Source organism: Centruroides vittatus, unplaced genomic scaffold, assembly GCF_030686945.1.
Source record: "Centruroides vittatus isolate TY-2023 unplaced genomic scaffold, ASM3068694v2 contig_108, whole genome shotgun sequence".
In the NCBI taxonomy this organism is placed as follows: Eukaryota; Metazoa; Arthropoda; class Arachnida; order Scorpiones; family Buthidae; genus Centruroides; species Centruroides vittatus.
In genome coordinates, this window is record NW_027120695.1 from 487,311 (window position 1) to 508,917 (window position 21,607).

Here is a 21,607-nt window from a genome sequence, read left to right on the forward strand (position 1 = left end):
GTTGCAATAGTTTTTGTTTAAATTTTATTTTCAGTTTCAGTGTAAAAACCAGAGTTTTAATTAACGAGGTCAAGGCCGAAGTTTGCAACGCTAAATCTTCGGCCTCAAACCTCGCTATTAACTGGCTACCGAGTATTAATAAGCATTAATATATATTTAGAAAGGAATATTATATGTCGATTGTTTATCTCGATAACATGTTTAATATGGTCTTCATACTGAAATCCTAAGATTACGTAAGTATGGAATGCGGCTTGAATGTTTCATAACATCGATACGATGTTTGTGTAATTGCACTTATAATTACTTGTAGTTATCCAATTGTGAATTATTAATTATTTCTATTAGAAATAATATATAGAAGTTTTCTAATTCTAATGCGTGGATAATATCTCATCTGTTACATAAACTCGTACATTAAAAATTTACATAATGTATCAGAGAGATCAATTTATCGAATAACAATACTGATATTCGATAAATTGATATGTCTTTGTATATGGAAGTTTGCTTTGGCATTGGAAAACGAAATATCCTAATAATAGATATAGATTTTAATATAGCAGAAAGGTTTTATATCAGAGAAACAATCGATTATCAAATTTTAAATATATAAAAGTATTCTAAAATAAATTTCAATTCCTGTTCTTCGAAATTTTAATTATAATTATTAGAGATTTAATGTGTCTAATCGTATTACCGGTACATTGATTTATGCAAGTACGGTCATAAAAGGATAGATTAAGGCTCGTGGATCACACTTGGAGGTTTAGAAAATTGAAATAATTCTTAATTTTTCGTGTAAATTTATTCATTTTTATGAGGTTACTAGAATTAAAATATTGATATTCGTTTGCTAAACCAATTACACAGAATAATGGAAACAAACTTATCTCCAGATATTCCTTTTTTTTCCAACGTTTCTAGTGATGAAATGGTTCAGCTCCTTCTGGAGGAACAGAAAAAATAAATCTATTACATTCATGCAGCGTGTTTCTCAAATCATTCTTTGCATTAAGAAGATTACAGTATCTAGTATCGTCATTATAAAATATGCTGTCGCATGGCGTTTTAATGGAAGCCCTTAAGGTCTTCTATTAAATGGGATAATTCTAATATAGTATAAAATTTGTTACGAAATAGCTCATAAAGATTATGAAACCCATATATATATCAATAAATTTTATGACTTACATAATAATGTATATGGATAGATCCATATTGATCCTATATTACTCGACTGCTAATGTAAACAGATCGATTCATAACTGAAAGCGATTTGTATATGAAGAGAAGCCGTGCCAATTCGATAGTGAAGAATTAGAACAAATTAACAGTTTATAAAAATTGACATTCCTAATTAAAATTATGGTCGAACGTGAAATATCTTTAGAAATTCTTTTTCAACCAACTTTCAAAATACTGAAAATTATTGGTGCAAATATTGTTTTTTCGAAAGGTAAAAACGATGCACGGATGAAAAATTTTGTATTATTCATGAACATATATTTCATTTCTATAATTGCGAGTTATTCTATAATTCTTATATCTAATGACGAAAAATTGGCATTGAAATTATGCGATAATTCAGGAATGTTCAAGCAGAATTCACTTTATGTAAGATGCATGAAATTAGTATTAAGTTTACTGAATTTGAAACAGTTAATCACTTGGAATTCTTCGAAGTATAAACTCTTACTTAGAAAAAATAAACTGGTGTTGGATCACGTCATAAACGATCCAATTTTTAAAACAAGATTTCTGGGAAAGTTCATAAGAATGCAAGATATTTTAATACGTTTGTGGATTATTGCATTATCAATGGTAGGCATTAATGTTCTTGCCACAACTTGGAGGGCATTTCTACCGTTTATCGATTATAAATGGGCAATAGGATTAGGAATTTGTTTAGTTCCTTCTACATATTTCTATATGTATGTTGCAATGTCCACTGTGATTCAAATTATATTTTTGATTCTCTTATGCGAGTTACAGAAGATGCAATTTTCCGTTATTATTGAATTGTGTGAAAAAGAAAATCGGGAAATATCAATTAAGTATCTGTGCAGGCGTTTGTACGACTGTAAAGACTGTTTGAACTTTTGTAACACGATTCATATTGATTTTTCATTTACTTTAGCTGTACTTGTAATTTGTGTTGAATTGTGTGTTGGAAGAATCTTATTGTTTAGTAATGAGATGAACAAAACTTTGAAATACCTTTATGAGACCTATATACTATTACCGCTTACAACGTTGATACTGTATTTTTATTACTTGTCAAATATTTCTGTACACGTAAGTTAAATTCTTGAATTAATTCAAATATAATAGTCTTAATATACATCTACTGTACTTCCAAAATTCGTTTTTATATAATTTTTCACAAGATATTATTATTTTTATAATTAGTCATTTCCTTTGCTGATTACAGCACTTACAATTGAATTAGTATTAATTGATTATCGATTGCATATCATGATCACGATTCACTGTAATCTTTTAAAATGCGAATGTGTTGATTTGCATGATATGGTTGTTTTGCACTTACTAATTTTTTTATAGATGTATTCTCACCTGAAAATATGCCATGTTCCGTTTTCAATAATATAATATTAAAATATTCTGTTTTTATAATAAAGTAATTTGTATTTACAATTTTTATGCTAACAGAAAACTATATAAAGTAGGTTAACAAGCTGTATTTTAAATTTACAGGTTAAAAATTTATATAAAAACACATATAATATTAGTTTCGAGTGTGAAAATATAGAAGACATTAATTTGGTAAGAATATCGAATTTTCACTTCTGTAAGTTTTTAATTACTGTGAATGTATTAGTTAAACGTTTTTTTCAGATATATAATGCGTTAAGCCAGTGCCAAGAGTCCGAAATGAACTTGACGTTTTTTGGCACTTTACCTGTCACAAAAGTAAATATGATGCAGGTGAGTCCATTATCATATACTTATTTACAAAATTCCATGTTCGGAAATATACTAGCTAATTACTTGCTGTATTTCAATATTAATATAAAGTAATTACAAAGTTATGATATGGTATAGTATGAGATGTATACTGCTAGTTAACTTAGATTCTGTTATAATCGAAGAAAATTTATAAAATTTTAAATTTTGTATTATTGTTTCATCACATTTAGTAAAGAATTTTATTATTATTTTTTTTATTTCACAGATGTGTCTATTTTTAATTACTCAAGTAATTGTTTTTCTGCAAATTGGATTGATATACTCTGGCTGATTGTAGAGAAGTATAAACAGAACGACATATAGTAGCGTATATTATTGTTTCTGATATATCATGCATATCCTATTCTAATTTTAATTTACGATATTGTATAAGAAACAAACGTAAAGAGAAATTCTTTCACTAGAATCGATATTATATTGGGAATTTGTTTTATGTCATATGTATTAAGGTACGATGTTTGAATCTGCTTCTTTACTTTATCTGTTACAGAAATTTAGAGTCAATTCAATCTCAAACATCAAATTGTTTCATTCTTCTTGCAAATGGTTATAAAGATACAGTAGAGCATCGATGATCCGACCCCCGATTAACCGACTTATCGGTTAACCGACCGCGTTGTAGTCGGCAAATTCAAATGTCTGCTAGTGATGTGACGCTACAATATTTGGTTATGTCTTGGCTACTTTAATATTATTTTTGTTAAATTTTTGCATGTTTTAGCTGGCAGCACTGGCTCGACCATGAAGGGAGTCTAGTAATTAAACCAGGCCTAATACACTATACTAATAATGCATTTTTTCACACTTTTCGATTATCAGACTTTTCAGTTATCCGACCAACCCCAGTCCCCAATTAAGTCGGATAATCGATGCTCTACTGTATATGTATTTATTCATTTACTAAAATGTTATATTTGCAAACTTAATGCATTATGAAATGGATAATAAATATTTTCATATAAACTTGTATTAGCTTTTTGCCATGAAGTTACGAAATTTATTGTGGCAAAATGGCTAGCTTTGAACATTATGATTCCGGAATAAAATAACTAAAGTAGAGCGTCGTTTATCCGAATCAATTAGAGACTGTGGTTGTTCGGATAACTGATTTTTCGGATAACCGAACCGATTATGTACGAAAAACATTTTAATCTGTCCGATGTTGAAATTTTTTTCGTTGCGTGTCGCTTCGTGTTGAATTTCCGTCGATTTTAAGCCTAACGAAAATTTTTATAATAATAATCGAGGCTATTGTATCATAAAAAATTATTTCTTTATTTTGTACAAACAAAATAAATATATTGAAAAATATAAAAACAAAAAAAAATATACTTTAGAAGTTAATCTAGTATCAAAAACGTTTAATTCAGCACGACACAGTCCGACTGGAAAGCTTTCAGTTGACCGGCTTTCGGATAAACGACGCTCTACTGTATTTTATTTCCCATCTTAATTCCTATAATAATTTTATCAAGTAAAATTTATAATGAATGTTATATTTTTTGTACAGTTTACCATTTAAGATATTAAAGCAATTTTTGGATAAGTATATGGACGATTTCACTGTTTGATACAATGGGTGGGCGACAGGTGCTGAATCCTGCCCACTGACATCAAAAGGACGAAAAAAAAGTTAATTAAAATTTATCTGTTTGAATTTCTAAACGTTATTTTTTAAAATATATTTGATGAGAAATATGGTTTATCGGATCATCGCAATGCACTTGTACACACGTTAATAAATGTAATTTTTATTCTTAAGTACATTATTTCTAAATCTTTGATATTATAACTTCTTTATTGATAGACTTAATTTTTTGAGTTAGCCCCTTCCTTTGGATGCTTTTGGCTCAGCCAATGAACGGTACTTGTACCAATTCGATGGAATTTTATTTTTAAATTATAGTTTCAATTTGCTTTAAAATGTAATTTTAAGTCACATTCACATTCACATAGATTCATCTTAGTATATTACAATGGATGTCTAACGAATTCTATTTATTATAAATTTCTTATGATGTAATTCTATGAAACGATTATATTAGCGATACATACGATCTAATAAATGATTTAACTTAAAACTATATTGAAAGAGAAGTTTGTTTACCGTTTAACTGCTACAATTAACGTGCAAGCATCAAGCGTAAGAACAAAAGCGCTATTAATACAATATTTTCAGTAACAATTAAAAACACAGATCTATTACAAAGTGCAAACAAAAGGCACAATCATAATAGTTATCGATATTAGAAGAGAACAGATTTATTATTACGGTGAACAGTATGAGTTTTTCACGGCACTTTATTTCTCTATAATTTTAAAAGACACAGCTATATAATCCGGGCGGTTTGAATCGTTTTTGTAAAATTTTAGCAGTAAAGTATCAAGATGAATAACAAAAGGATTTGTTTCTCCTTTCTTCTGCGCTCCAAATTTCAAAGCCACATGAGAGCCCGATAATCACAATATAATGTACTGTGCAGACCGTGCTCCACAATGTACGCGACATACACGACATGAAATGCGTTTTACCTAAATGCTTAGTCTGGAATTTTAAGTAAACATTGTTTTGGCCTCATATTAACGAACGGCTACACGAACACTAACCGATAGCTAAACACTTTGAACACTACAGTAAACGAATGGCTTGATGACTTGACATTTGTGAAAATACAACAGGTTTGATACCGCATTTGATATTAATGCATTTCTTACAATTATGTTTCGTACCATAGTACAAGCCTACTTCTCTGACAGACTGCATCAGTTGCTCGCAGATCAGCTTTGCAGTCACTGTTAAGATAACATAGCATGTTTACCTGGCTAAACCCCCCCTATAACTTTAAAATGAAAACAATATAATTGAATTTTATATGATAATTAGTACGTATTAATCAATCAGTTGCATTTATATACTTGCAGCAATTTTGTAAGATAAAAAAGTAAATAGTATGAATCCACAATCATACAATAGTATGCATCCACAATGGATGCTACAAATAAAAATATATATAATGTAATATAGTTATTAAATTAAATTTATTAGTAGTAGAGAAATGCCGGTTCTGCCCCAAAAATTTAAATCTTAAAAATTATATGAATTTAATCAAAATCAATACTAAAATTCATTAAATTTATACAAAAATTCATTAAATTTAAAAATCTTAAAATTTAACAAAATCAACAAATGTAAACGAAATTAATTTATTTGTTATAAAAAGAAAATATAAAAAAAAGGTCAAACAAACTCAATAATATGAGCTTTATATTTATTCCCACAATCTCTCATACCCCTGTATACAAATTTAAAATTACTCATCTCATCTAAATCTTCATTCTCTAATTTTTTATTAAAACGATCAGGAAGAAAAACTTGAAATTCATCCAATTTTCTATCTCTAAGAACTACTAAATTTTTCTCACCAAAGCGAGTGCATATTGTTTTAATATATTCAATTGGATATTCGTAATCAATTTCCAATTCATATAATTTCTTTGTTGGAATATTTTGAAGTTTTCCAATATTGTTTAGTTTCTTCAATGTCTCCATTTATATAGGAAAAAAATAATCAATATTAAAACGTCATCATGTGAAAAAATAAAATAAAATAAAAACTACATATCATATACAACAAATAAATATATTAAATGTAGTTCTTCCACAAGAATGCGGTTTCCATTGGCTGGATATCTACTGAGGGTTCCAACTGTCAACAAATCTCGTGCTTTAAATGGAATGACATTACCTTCTTCTTCTGCTAATGTATTATTTAAAAATATTCCAAAATCTAAACCAGCGCTCCCCTTTTTCCGTAAAATGATTTATTTTTCTAATGTATCCATTTTCTGGTTACAGATATTCATTAATTTTTCCTTTAAATTTTTCTAGCGGGAGATAAGCCCTTCCCCTCTCTAACAAAAATTTAAATTCAATAATACTTGTATGGGGCACTTTATTTATTTCATTCGTTATTTTAGTATCAACGTAATATTTATTAACAACTTCAAATTCATAAGTAGGTTCTGAAACGTTTATTACTTTCTTATTATTAACATCAAACACGTCATTTTTTAAAACGATTGCATTATTTTCAAAATATCGTTTATTCACAACATTTTTGTCTTCCGTTGGATCATCAACATTACCAATTCTTTTGTTTCTTGCATTGAATGCGCCATTAAACATTTGCAGAGATTTACTAGTTAATTCCTGAATTCTTTTACTTGTTTCTGTTATGTAATTATTAATACTTAAATTTAAATCATTAATATTTTTTTGTAAATTAGTTTTATCAGTTATATGATCTTCTTCTAATATTTTAAATTTATTAGCAATTTCTTTTGCAAAAGTTTGAAAATCATTATTTAATTCTTCAATATTTTTTTCTGAATTAGTTTTATCTGTTATGTGATCTTCTAATATTTTTAATTTATTAGTAAAATTATTATTTAATTCTTTGATAATTTTTAACTTATTATCAATATATTCCTTGGTTGTAGCTTTTTTTTTTATCTATTGGATGTTCGCAATATTTTAAGATCTTATTTTGCATATCATAATTTCCATCATACGTTAATTTGAAACCATTACCTGGAAGACCAGGAGGACCTTCTTTTACTTCATCATAATAATGACCAAAAGGAAACCACGCCATTTAATTACTTTAAAGTTTTAATAGTTTTAAAAGTCCTGTTGTACATATTCATAATTCCTTCTCTTTTTTCAACTAAAACGAAATAAAATCTATACGGTTTAGCAGGTGTTTCTCTCAATTGCCAAAAGAATTCAACTTTCAAATTATCTACATTATTATAAGAGGGGTGATTAGAAACATCGAAATGAATTATTGGATACAGTCTCCCATAGTTTGTATAACTTACTAAACAACCAGACTCTGTGTTATTAGTATTTAATCCTCCCGCTAAGAAATCAGAATAATATCTCGAATAATCTAATTCTCCCGGTTTAAAGCTAACATTATAATCTTCTGTTGGATATTTATCATTATTAATTCTTAACCAACATCTCATCATATCTAAGTTATCAAATATCATATTATTTTGATTCTGATCGTTTTCTTTTTCTTGATATTGTGGGATTACAAAAATATTTCTGATTTCATCTGTGGTTGTATTTACAATTATTGTTCCACTAGAACCATTTTGAACATTACTTTTAATTAATCTAACAGAACACCAATTAATTTCTATATCAGATGAGGGATTTAGAGATACACTATTAAAATTAACTTGAGGTTCTGGGTATAGTTTAATATGTGGTAACCAAAGTGAAATATCAGATATTATAACTTTATAATTCGGATTGATAACATCGGTATAGATCATATCATTATTTGAATTTCTCCAGAACACAAATCTAGCATCAATGTTTGATATTATTTTCCTAAAGTCATTGAAAAATCCAAACATCTGTTTAATTGGTATCCACAGTTTGATCTTGTTACTGTTTTTAGTTAATATCCATCTTTCTGTAAATCCTTCGTTATAATTTGCATTTTTCTTTAATCCTTTTAGAAAGGTATCCATTTTTTCTTTAGTTCCGAGAGATTGATCATCAGGTCCATCAAATATCAAAACTTGCTTATCTGGTGATTCTGAGGTGTCAATGAAAAACAGCATATTGGTTGCTTCGGAAGTAGAATAATCTTTTGTAAAGTTTATAAGACCATTAATGTGATGAACTAAAGAGGGTAATTCAATTTCTTCAATTAGTGTCTTACCAATGTGTAATTCAGATCTCGAGAATAAATTTCCAGTATTTACCAAAGTTACGTTATCACTACTAATCGAAGAACCATCCTGTTTTATAATTTTTAGTTCTGGGCAGATATATCCACTGGAATATAAAATCATATCATTTACATCTTTAATATTAAATTCATATTTCGCTGATTCCTTTTCATCAACAGTAACTTTATCTTCTCTATACTGTTTGTACTCAAAACTTTCGATTTCATTGTTGTAATAATTAGGAAGAGTTAAATCCCAAATCTTTTCCATTTATTAGTATAAAAATTTCTTGAATCCTGTTCCATATAATCTTTGTTTAGTTAAAATATTTCTTACTCTATCTTCCACAGTTGGAGATTTTTTAGATAAAATACTCTCAAGTTTATTTTTAAACTGCTTCGTCTTATCCTCAACAACAGATTTAGCCTGACTTCCTAATATTTGCAATAACTTCTTACCAGCCGTTTTAATTGCATCGATAAATATATTTCCACCATAATATTTTTTACTTCGAACTAACAGTCTATGTTTATTATAATTCATTTATTTAGTCTAAAATTAAACGAAAAACAACTCTCTGTTTATTAAGGTCAATTAAATTATCATCCTGATCGGTTATCCACATTCGAATTCTATAAATATAATGATTTCTATTAATGTCAGCAAATATGGGATTAATCTCTTCAATTTTTATCAAACTTCCAGGTGGATGAGAGGGTGTGAAAGAATAAAGAATATCACTCGTGAAATCGTTGTACTCTACTCCACTGATTACATCGCAATGAATATGAATATCATCGATTCCTTTTGAAATATTTGCTATGTATTTTCCTTTCTGTTCTTCTTCTTCATATATCTTTGGTTCGAAACCTAATATCTCGTGGAGTTTTCCTTTACTCAGATCAATTTTATATCCAGGTTCTAAATGAATTATAAATCTCGTTGTTGCAAAATGAATTCCAAACTTTATAGGAGGAGCAATTCCAAAGAATTTTACTAAAAAGTTATTTAGTTCTCGAAGAGTGTAATTTCCATTTTCTATCGTTACATCATACCACTTTGTTTTATCAAAATATCTAAAGGTGTTGTTATTAAATTTTTCATCGATATTATGCCAAGAAACCCACATAGACATTGATTTCAGAGCTAATTTTGAATTATTTACAGGTATTGGAGTTTTAAACTCGATTGTAAAGTCTTCTGATTTATCAGCATTTTTCGAATCTAAGACTATTAGTTTCATTTATATAAAACAAAATTCTCATTAAACTCGCTCGGTTCTTGTGTAAATGAGTATAGAACTTCAATGGGAGATTTACCTTTATTTCTTTCTACTATATATTTCATGCAATAGTAACCACATCTAACAGATGTAGGATTCTGAAGAAAACTAGAGTTATATCTTATTTCTTTTTTAGATGTTTTTAAATATTTTATGATTTCTTTCGGAATTATCTCTCTTTTCAATCTTACATTTTTTAACTTGAATTCTTTGATCCTTTTGGAGAATATAACGAAGGGATATTTGGGATCATTATAATTAAAAAAATTTGAATATATCAGTGAATGTTTATACTTATGAAGAGCACTGTATAAAGAAAGAAGGAGAAGAAAAAAAGAACAAAGGAAAAGAAAAGAACAAAGAAGAAGAAGAAAAAAATAAGAGCTATGAAATATATCCTCTAAGATTAACAAAAAATAAATTAGATAAGCATGTAAATCTGTTATATAAAAAAAATAAAGAAAAATCACATTACTGTTTGATTAATAGTCTATCTAGATTAGTCGGATCACAAATCACAAAGAGTGAAAAAAAGATTTATATATGTGAAAGATGTCTAACGTACTACAATTCTGCTGAACAATTAACAAATCATGAGATGGATTGTAAAGAAAAAAAGATGGGAAAGATTAAAATGATGGGAGGAACTATTTTATTTGAAAACTTTAAAAAATCAATGAGGATTCCATTTGTGATATATGCTGATTTTGAGTGTTTAACTAAGAAAATGGAAACATGTCAACCAGATCCCTCTAAGTCTTTTACAATGAAATATCAACATCATGAACCAATGAGTTTTTCTTATTACATAAAGTATGTACAGTACATGGAGAATATAAGGAACCAGTTGTATATAGAGGGCCTGATGCAGTAAAAAAGTTCGTAGAGATGTTGAAAAAAGAAGTTGAGGAAATCGAAAAGATATATAAAGACATTAAACCAATAAATATGACTGCGAAAGATGAAAAACATTTTCAAAATACAAATATCTGTCATATATGTGATGGAGAGATATACGGAGATAAAGATAAAGTTAGAGACCATGATCACTTAACATCTAAATACAGGGGACCAGCCCATAATCTATGTAATTTAAAATATCAAAACCCTAACTTTATACCAGTATTCATTCATAATCTAACTGGATATGACGCTCATTTATTTGTTAAAGAACTTGGATATGATGAAGAGTCAATTGATTTGATACCGAACAATGAGGAGAGATATTTGTCATTTAGTAAGAAAATTGGAAAAATGAAACTTACGTTTATAGATTCATTTAGATTTATGGCAAGTAGTATTGATAAACTCTCTAGTAATTTGAAAAAAGAACAGTTTAGAGAAACATCTAAGTTTTTTCCTAATCACCTATTAGATTTAGTTATAAGAAAAGGTGTTTTTCCTTATGACTATATGGATTCGTGGGAGAAATGTGAAATGGATAAACTCCCTCCAAAACAAGAGTTCTATAGTATATTAAATGAATGTGGTATAACGAATAAAGATTATGAACATGCTCAAAACGTTTGGAAAGCATTTAAGATTAGGAATATGGGTGAATATTCTGATTTATATGTGAAAACAGACGTTCTAATATTGTCTGATATATTTGAGAATTTTAGAGATGTTTGCATTAAAACATATAAATTAGACCCAGCATGGTATTACACAGCACCAGGATTATCATGGGACGCGATGTTAAAAACAACAAAAGTTAAATTAGGTCTAATATTTGATTATGATATGATTTTGATGATAGAAAAAGGAATAAGAGGTGGAATCTCTCAATGTTGTAATAGATACAGAAAGGCAAATAATAAGTATATGAAAGATTATGATAAAAACAAAGAATCTAATTATTTGATGTATTTAGATGCTAATAACTTATATGGATGGGCTATGAGTCAATATTTACCATATGGAGGATTTAGATGGTCTGATACAAATATAGATGTAACACAAATACAAGATGACTCAAAGTCTGGTTACATTTTAGAAGTTGATCTGGAATATCCAAAAGAATTACATGATTATCATTCTGATCTACCTTTAGCTCCAGAGAACAGAATACCAGATGGATCAAAACAATCCAAATTATTAACCACATTATATGATAAAAAGAAGTATGTGCTTCATTATAGAAATCTTAAACAATATTTAAAAATGGGGATGAAACTCAAAAAATACATAGAGTATTAGAATTCGAACAATCAGATTGGTTAAAGAAATACATAGATCTGAATACAGAAATGAGAACTAAAGCAACTAATGATTTTGAAAAGGACTTTTTTAAGCTAATGAACAACTCTGTGTTTGGAAAGACAATGGAAAATATAAGAAATCGTGTTGACATAAGATTATGTTGTAAGGCTAAACAAGTAGAAAAATTAATTGCTAAGCCAAACTTTAAACATCGAACCATTTTTACTGAAAACCTATGTGCTATTCACATGTATAAGATAAATATAGTCTTTAATAAACCTATCTATGTGGGAATGAGTATATTAGATCTTTCAAAGCATTTGATGTATGATTTTCATTATAATATAATGAAACCTAAATATGGTGATAATATAAAACTGTTATATCAAGACACTGATTCTTACATTTATGATATAAAAACTGATGATTTCTATCAGGATATGAAGGGAATGATTGATTACTTTGATACATCCGATTATCCTGAGAATAATCAATATGGTATACCAAGAGTTAATAAGAAGGTGTTAGGAAAAATGAAGGATGAAAATAATGGAAAAATAATGAGAGAATTTGTTGGTTTAAGAGCAAAGATGTATGCTTTAAAAGTAGATCAGGTTACAAAGAAATCAAAAGGAGTAAAGAAATGTGTTGTTAAAAATAGGATATTATTTGATGATTATAAAGACTGTTTGTTTAATAAAACAGAACATTCTAGAACAATGAATCTAATTAGAAGCAAGAAACATGAACTTTATTCAATAAAAGTAAATAAGAAGGCGTTATCACTACATGATGATAAGAGATATATATTGGAGGATGGAATTAATACATTAGCATTAGGACATAAATTTTTTTTTAAATAAATGGACAAAAGAATAAAGAGGGCTATTGATTGGGATAATTTTTCAAAACGAGAGAATTTATCAGAAGATTTAATAAGAGAGTTAAAAGATGAAGTTAATTGGGATTTGATTTCAATATTTCAAAAGTTATCAGAACGTTTTATAAGAGAATTTCAAGATAGAGTTAATTGGGATTCAATATCACAAACACAAAATTATCTGAATTTTTTATTAATGAATTTAAAGATAGAGTTAATTGGATAAAAATATCAGAACATCAAATTCTCTCTGAAAATTTTATAAAACAACATGCTGAAAAAGTTAATTGGCAACTCATTTCTATACATCAATCATTATCTTCGAAATTTATCATAGAATATGCAGATAAAGTAGATTGGGATGCGATATCACGATTTCAAAATTTAGATAATGACTTTATTAGGAAAAATGCTCTAAAATTAAATTTAAAATCACTTTTAAGATATCAAACCATATCGGAACAATTACTCGATGATTTAGATCGATTAAATGTATTAGACTGGAAAACAGTTGTTAAATATCAAGAATTATCGGAAGATTTTATCATAAAACATAAAAATAAAATTGATTGGTGTGATGTGATTTTAAAGAAAAGATTCTCAAACGAATTTATTGAAAATAATTATAAAAATATAGTTGTTTCATTGTTAGCAAGAATTTGTAGTAAATAATCTAATATTGGTATTAATTCAATATGGTGGGAGAGAAATGTTTTATTATATTTGGAAGGATGAAAGAGGTAAATTTATGCATATTGATAGATAATTTCCTATATTTAATTTTTTTTTAAATAATTTTTTTCCTATATAAATGGAGACATTGAAGAAACTAAACAATATTAGAAAACTTCAAAATATTCCAACAAAGAAATTATATGAATTGGAAATTGATTACGAATATCCAATTGAATATATTAAAACAATATGCACTCGCTTTGGTGAGAAAAATTTAGTAGTTCTTAGAGATAGAGAATTGGATGAATTTCAAGTTTTTCTTCCTGATCGTTTTAATAAAAAATTAGAGAATGAAGATTTAGATGAGATGAGTAATTTTAAATTTGTATACAAGGGTATGAGAGATTGTGGGAATAAATATAAAGCTCATATTATTGAGTTTGTTTGACTTTTTTTATATTTTCTTTTTATAACAAATAAATTAATTTTGTTTACATTTGTTGATTTTGTTAAATTTTAAGATTTTTAAATTTAATGAATTTTTGTATAAATTCAATGAATTTTAGTATTGATTTTGATTAAATTCATATAATTTTTAAGATTTAAATTTTTGGGGCAGAACCGGCATTTCTCTACTACTTTTATTATAATAAACATCATATATTTAGTTGTATATTTAATGTGTTATTTACTTTAACAGCATACAGATCCATATTCTAAAATATATGATATTTATTTGGAAAGTGAAGACGATGAAAATTTACTTACGGTAATTAAATTTCATATTATATAATTTGCACTAATATACGTAAATTCTAGTAATTAAAATAGTTTGTTCTTTCAGATATATAATCTTTTGCCCATGTGTGAACTCTCTCACATGAGCATCAATTGTCTAGGATGTTTTACTATAACTAGGGCAAGTAGCATATGGGTAAGAAAATTCACTAATAACTGTCCAAATCTTATCTAGTGGGACGCACGTTACTGTTATCAGAATCAACATGCCTAAAACACGAGTTAACAGTAGTTTTGAACCTATATGTTATCATAATGATTGTTTTGAATGTGCAAATCAACTTGAGCTTTTTATTGCGCTAAGGCAACACATCATCACGCGAAACACCCCTTATTGTCAGGTTATCTGGCAGAAAGGAGAGTAAGTAAAACATGTTTGATGATGACGTAATTATCTAGACTGCGTACATCGAGGAGTTATACACGGGCTTAAACCATCTCACATACCATACAGAAATATAAAATGAAAATGTATTTGTTATTTCTTTAAACGTTGTTTTAAAAAACGTATATGAGGTAACTTAGATTTATATTTTTGATTCGCTTCTAATCGCACAGTTTATGTCGCGCATGCATAGTGTTGAAATTGTTTATATCGCGCAGCAAAATCGCTCATATATACACACATTTACATATTTTTATATTTGTGGGTACCGAGGAGGGACGACGAGGTCACACCTCTGTCGAATTTCGGCTAACAAGTCGGAGGGACTTGCCCACGTGTCAGAGATGGCTTATTTGTCGGTAGGGATCCCGTACGGACGGGACTACTTTTTCATCCGGTCGAGTGTAAGAGGGAAGGTGGAGTCGTGGTAAGGCAATAAGCGAATATTCGAGCAAACAAGACACCATTTAACAGGATAACAACGATTTAATGGAAAACAAAATATACGTTACAAAAATCTGACATAAAAGCTTTTTATATGTCACATATAAAAAGCTATATATCCCTATCACGCGCGGAGAGAGAGAGTTCACATAAGTGGGTTCCATACCTCTTGGACAATCAGTAATTCAAATATGCTGTTCATCACGATGATCGAATATTCCGTTTAAAGGGAAGGGTCGGTGGCACTTGAGGCACAAAAGTCAAATATATTCCGTAGGCACAAAAGGTATGATCGCGACTCGATCTAAATCCATGATTGACTCCCCTGAGGGGGGAAGGAAGCATCTTATATAGCTTTTTGCTGGGAAAGTTGGTCACGTGCATGTGCTTAGGCCACAGGTGTTCCCGGGATTGGAAACAATATGACGAATTCGGGCGCTAACTATAAACTTAAGTTGCAAGATAATCCGTACTCAGCGTAAGAACAATGGATAGTTGACAGTTATACGGCCGGGGACGCATATTTTCTCGTCCAGGACCGTTTTTAGGCAGGATGTTCATAATAGGAAAATTTTCGATTCAATATAGAGAACAATTTATTATAATTCGGATTATATCCGGATATAAGAAAGTGGTAATTATTAATTCGGATATAATTTATTATAATTTTACGTCAAAGGGGATTTCCAGATCTCACATATTATTTAATATAGCCTAAGTTAGGAATTTGGGTTAATGTTATCTTAGGTAGCGAAAATGGCGGTTTGTCTCTGATTCCAGCAAGGAAACAGTGAGACGCACGTTCTAACCTAACCTAACCTATTCTAATAATTTGGTTGCTAATAATTTATGGTAATTCATTAGATTAGGTTAGGTCAAAACGTGCGTCCCACTGTTTCCTTGCTGGAATCAGAGACAAACCGCCATCTCGGTTACCTAAGGTAACATCAACCGGAATTTGAATTGTATATATACTCTGAATTGCACGTAGAAAGTTGAAGTATTGAATTATTTAATATTTAATCTATTTGTGATGTAACTTTACAGGATTATAGTTTTAAAAGTTATATACTTATTATCAATAATATTAGATAGTTAAATGAATTTTATTCGGTTTGCTCTCTATAAACACAATGTAGTGACACTTTCCAAAACACTGGGCAGATTATTCACCTTTTATTTAGTTGGGATGCTAATTACAAGATGCGTTTCGGGCTTTAGCCCCTTTTCAGCCAAGTAAACAATAAAATCAAACATAAAAAATTTGTACATACAAACACGCGAATTAAAATTCAATAATGCACAAGGAACTATGCACTATGTACATATAACACATTGAAAACGTACCTCAAAAGGTTGAGATGCAGCAATTATATATATACAAACAGCATACGTAGTGGATCTTATCTCGTTTTTAGGTCGGACAAAGAACAAACAGACCAACAGCTTCCTACAAGATTTTTTACCATTCGTCTAAATAAATGAACTTTACAGAAAGGTATATTAACATCTGTTATACCTGTAATTTGTATCTTGGCGTATCATTGAAGATGCTACAACTGTTACAGATAGGTCTCATGCACTACCAGCACAACCACGTAATCTGGTTTACAAATTTGCATATATACCAATAAACTATTTTAAAAATATTTTTCAGTAATCTATAAAAACTGTATAAACTGCGACTACGAAACATAAAACTTATTAATATTAGTTAATAGTACATTCCAATTTTTACAATCATTATGCAAATGTACATCTTTGAACGTGGATGATTAATATTACGATGGTGTTTAATATTCGCTAACATATCTATAACATCTGCATCCAATTTTCAATGGTTTTAACACTTGAAATTTTATTTATACAATTTTTATTTTTAATTTCTACGCTCTATTTTTAATTTTCTGTGGTATGTCCTTTTTTATGTAAGATCTTTCTATTAGATTTATCAATGTTGCAGTTATTTAGTACACAATGATCATGAGCACAAAATTTATTCGACGGCACTTTAAATCAGATATGTGTTTTTTGACCCGTATATTAACCTCTTAACAGTGAAGGACGAGAATAGTCGTCCAAGACGATCGAGTGGCAATGGTGAAGGACGACTATAGTCGTTAAAAAATTCTTATAAAATACCTGGACCATTTCGTGAAGTCGTAGAATTTTCACGAGTAGTTGGGTTCTCCAACTTTGTTTTGGAATATCCTTTAGTTCTCGAAAAATTACAATAAAAGAGAGAAAATTAAAATAAATATGAAATTTTAGACGGCCATCTATCGACATAAATCGAATTTAAATTTCCCGCCGTCATCCGATTGGTTAAAAAAATTAATATTCCTAATTGGCTCGCGTCAGAAAAAAGTAGGTGTGACTTCTGTAAATGACGCTATGGGGAGAGCACCGATGCAACCGGAAAAAGTAAACAGCCTACGTCATTAGTCTAACGGTCCTTGTCTGACCTAATTTTCGTAGAATCAACATTAGAGTAAGCTGTAGTAAAACGTAGTAGTTTATAGTAAAACGGTCTTCTCTAATATTCATAGTACTTTGTAAAGCTTGGATTTCAATTTAATAAGTATTATTTAATTCAGAAACATTATAAATACATCATTAAGTAGGAGAATAACGAAAAAAACTTATTTTTTAGTATAATACAATTTACAAAATCGAAAGTTCGTATATCGTAATATTATAAAAAACTACATCGAAACATACAAAGTCACCTAATTTACTTAAATTCAGTTCATTATACAACTGTCGATACTCTTGCCTTCCTCAGTTTCCTCAAACAAAATTCGAAAACTTCAATTAATCCTATAAATATTTAAGCGCCATTACTATTCGAATTAACTGTAATTACAAATATAAATGAAAAATATTTTCGACATAAACCCTAGGCAATAATTATCAAAACAAAATTCTTCAAGTATAAATTTTTCTGTATAAATGTCAGCGATCCAATGTGTGACCTATTTTCTCTAACGTAGTAAAACAAAGTAAGTTGCAGTACAACAATACACATAAACACAAATAAATTAGTAGCTCAATAATACATACTTTCATTTATATCCATATGTTATATCCAAAAGTCAGTTCTCCCAAATTGTCGAAGAATAAATTATTTTCAACTTTTCTATTTGTAAAGTAGCATATTCTAAAAAACAAGTTCTATATTCAGCGTAAAATTTCCACCTTTTATCCGTTAAAAACAACGCAAAATGTATGGATCCACGTAATAAAAAATTATCGCAGTGAACTTCGAAAAAACCAGAAACACAGATACACCAGACTGCACTGTACAAAATTTTGCCACGAACTGATTCATATTTTAATGCACCTGTGAATAATTTCATCACATGACGAAAAGTTTTTGAATAAAAGCTAAAAGTTTTTAAAAATTCTTTCACAAAAACCGATGAATTTAATTAATACACAATAACTAAATCTGCTTAATAAAGGTTAATAATTTTCCATTATAATTATGCAAATTAGATATAAAAAAGATCATCGCGCAAATTCTCCCGCGAACCATGGATGACTCTTACGTCATCTGGATTGAAGTTTCCTGCAAAATAGTGAAAATTTTTATATAATTATTTTACTAATCCAGCCAAATTTAAATAATATAAAATGTCTAGATTTGTTTAATAAAGATTAGTAATGTACTATCATTAATATGCAAATTAGATATGACAAAGATCACTGTGGAAAAATTCCCGCCAAGATAAAAATAGCTTTCGGTCACGTGATCACCAAGAAATACGAAGAAATATGCCTTAAATTTAATGTTTGTGTACAAATTAATACATTTTAACTAATGTCATGGTTTAAAATTTAATGTCCCTGTAAAAATTACTAAATTGTAACAAATTTCATCACAGACAACAGAATAATTTTCAGCTTATAAAAACTCTACAATAAATGATTATTTCTTCGAAAGACGTCGATATGCACGAATAAATAATAAATATACAATAATGCTTTTATCCATTTTAAGTGGATATTGTAAAAATTAAGCTATTTAATTTGTTTGGCTTTTATAATTTAGTTTCCGAATATTTTACTGTGAAATTCCATTTAGTAAACAGAAACAAAGACAAGCTATTAATTATAAACAGGACAATAGAATAATTTTTACGTAAATTGAGTGAAAATACAGAAAAAAAAAAACAAATTATATCAAAGATGGGGACAAACAAGCTTACATCCCCAGAACAGAGCTTATAATTTGTTGTCAATTAATATATACGATACAAATAACAATATACACCCATTCAGTGACAACGTGAACTGGGGTAACTGTTTAGACGGCACACAAATATGTGATATGGGTAATAACTTCCTCACCGCAGATTCTCACAAACTCCTTTCAGGAGAAAACATTTGAATTGAAATAATGCGACTTTCAGTTTACATCAAAAATTTATATATGGTTAATCGGATGACAATGTTATATTGGTTTTTTGGTTGAAGACATGTATAATATTAATACTGTGAAACGTCTATAAAAAGTCCTGAATTCTCCTTATTATTTTTGTAAACTTCACGACAGTCTTACTTAATAATTCTATGTGAGATTGTCATCTACCCATATTTCGAGATATCTTATATTGTTTACTCTATCTTGATCTCATCTATTTCTATTTGAATTTTTATTTACGAACAGAAGTATTTCGTTTTATTTTTATTTACTTTCGAGACATTAAACTCATATAATCAGTTAATCTGCATAGAACGTAATTCAATTCATGTCACGCTGTCTGGAGATAATCGTTGGAATGTATCAGAACAATGTCATCTGCGTATGCAATCATATTGTCGTTGGGCATAACTTCAGATAGGTCGTTCAAGTAAATATTGAAAATCAACGTGAACGTAAATCGTTTCCTTTAAGAAAGTTTTTCTTTTAAATGTATTTTATATTTTCAGTTGTTTTGCTGAGAAATATTTATCAGTGAAAATTAACAACATACATAGCAAATAATCAACCAATTCACACACGGAAAAATCATTTGTGTAATAGCAATTCCAGGTGATACAGGAAAATAAAGCATTTCGTAATAATTCGATTGAGAAATTATTTATTTTACGTCGTTTTATAGTTACTTTCTCACCTTTCTGTGTCTCTATCGGGACTAATAAAAGTAAAACAAGATGGTCTGAGAATAGGTATTGGTAAATCAAGAATTTGGCTTCACAAACGTTAGGTAGCCCTATATCTAATAACGAGTGAGTTTGACTTAAATGTACTGAGCTGTGATAAATCAGTTAAAATTGTAAGATTTTCTGCCAGACAAAAATTAATTAAATCACTGGTACTGATTGAGTCGTCTTTGAGTAAATAAATATTGAGATCTACAATTATTAACAGTTTGTGGTGATTTTTATTTGCAGTTATTTTTATACGAGATCACCGTTTGTTGAAGGTTGAAAAGCCAGTTGAAGTTTGTTCCCTGTGAGCGGTATAGAATCACCAAGTATTTGTTAGAGGTTATCGTTATAATGTCTACATAGTTTTCGTGAAAGTTTAATTTGAAATTAGCCTATAATTTATAATTCTGTTGATATATAAGACGATTCCTCTTTGTTCATTTGGGGGTAATTCGATTTTTTTTTTCTGTTGGTAATCGTGCATCTTCGGTGAAGGATTTCGTTCATCAATCCATTTTTCGATCATTGTTAGTATCCAAAGTTACAATTGTAATTTTATATTATGTTCGTAATTTCTAAATAATTATTATATCGAGTTCTGAAATGGCAGTGAAAAACGATCAGATTGTTTTTGTGAAATTTGTTACCTTGTCATGTCCAAACAAATTTTTCATTATGTGTATAAACTGACCATTTGTTGTATGGTTTTTATGCGGATTGATGAAGAATCAATATCGATATATATACATATATAGCAATCGCTAGTCCATGTATTTATTACTTTTATTCTCTTATTCAAGAATGTAGTTCTGTAGTTTTGTATTGTAAAAAACTTTCTGTTATCAGGATACAAATGTTCGATAATGTAAATGTTGTGTTTTTCATTTACTATACCACACTTTTTTGCAGTAATACATAGTTTCTTTCTTTTTTTTCTTTCTTGTTTTGTTTTATGGTAGAGTTTACAAAGTCCACTATTATTGGATGTGCCGGCTTAGTTGTGGCGATTTGATTTTTCCGATCTAAATTATGAAAACTGTTC

General features: G+C 28.8%; 1 protein-coding gene across 1 annotated transcript in view; it reads left to right on the plus strand.

Moving 5' to 3' along the window:
- The first annotated feature begins 10,912 nt into the window (after positions 1 to 10,912).
- LOC136975021 (uncharacterized) overlaps positions 10,913 to 21,607 on the plus strand; it is a 40,481-nt gene continuing 29,786 nt past the window's right edge. The window contains exons 1-4 of the mRNA XM_067270014.1: positions 10,913 to 12,147; positions 12,216 to 12,990; positions 14,482 to 14,550; positions 14,626 to 14,715. Of these exons, the coding sequence (XP_067126115.1) occupies positions 10,913 to 12,147; positions 12,216 to 12,990; positions 14,482 to 14,550; positions 14,626 to 14,715 (2,169 nt within the window). The remainder of the gene's footprint in view (positions 12,148 to 12,215; positions 12,991 to 14,481; positions 14,551 to 14,625; positions 14,716 to 21,607) is intronic.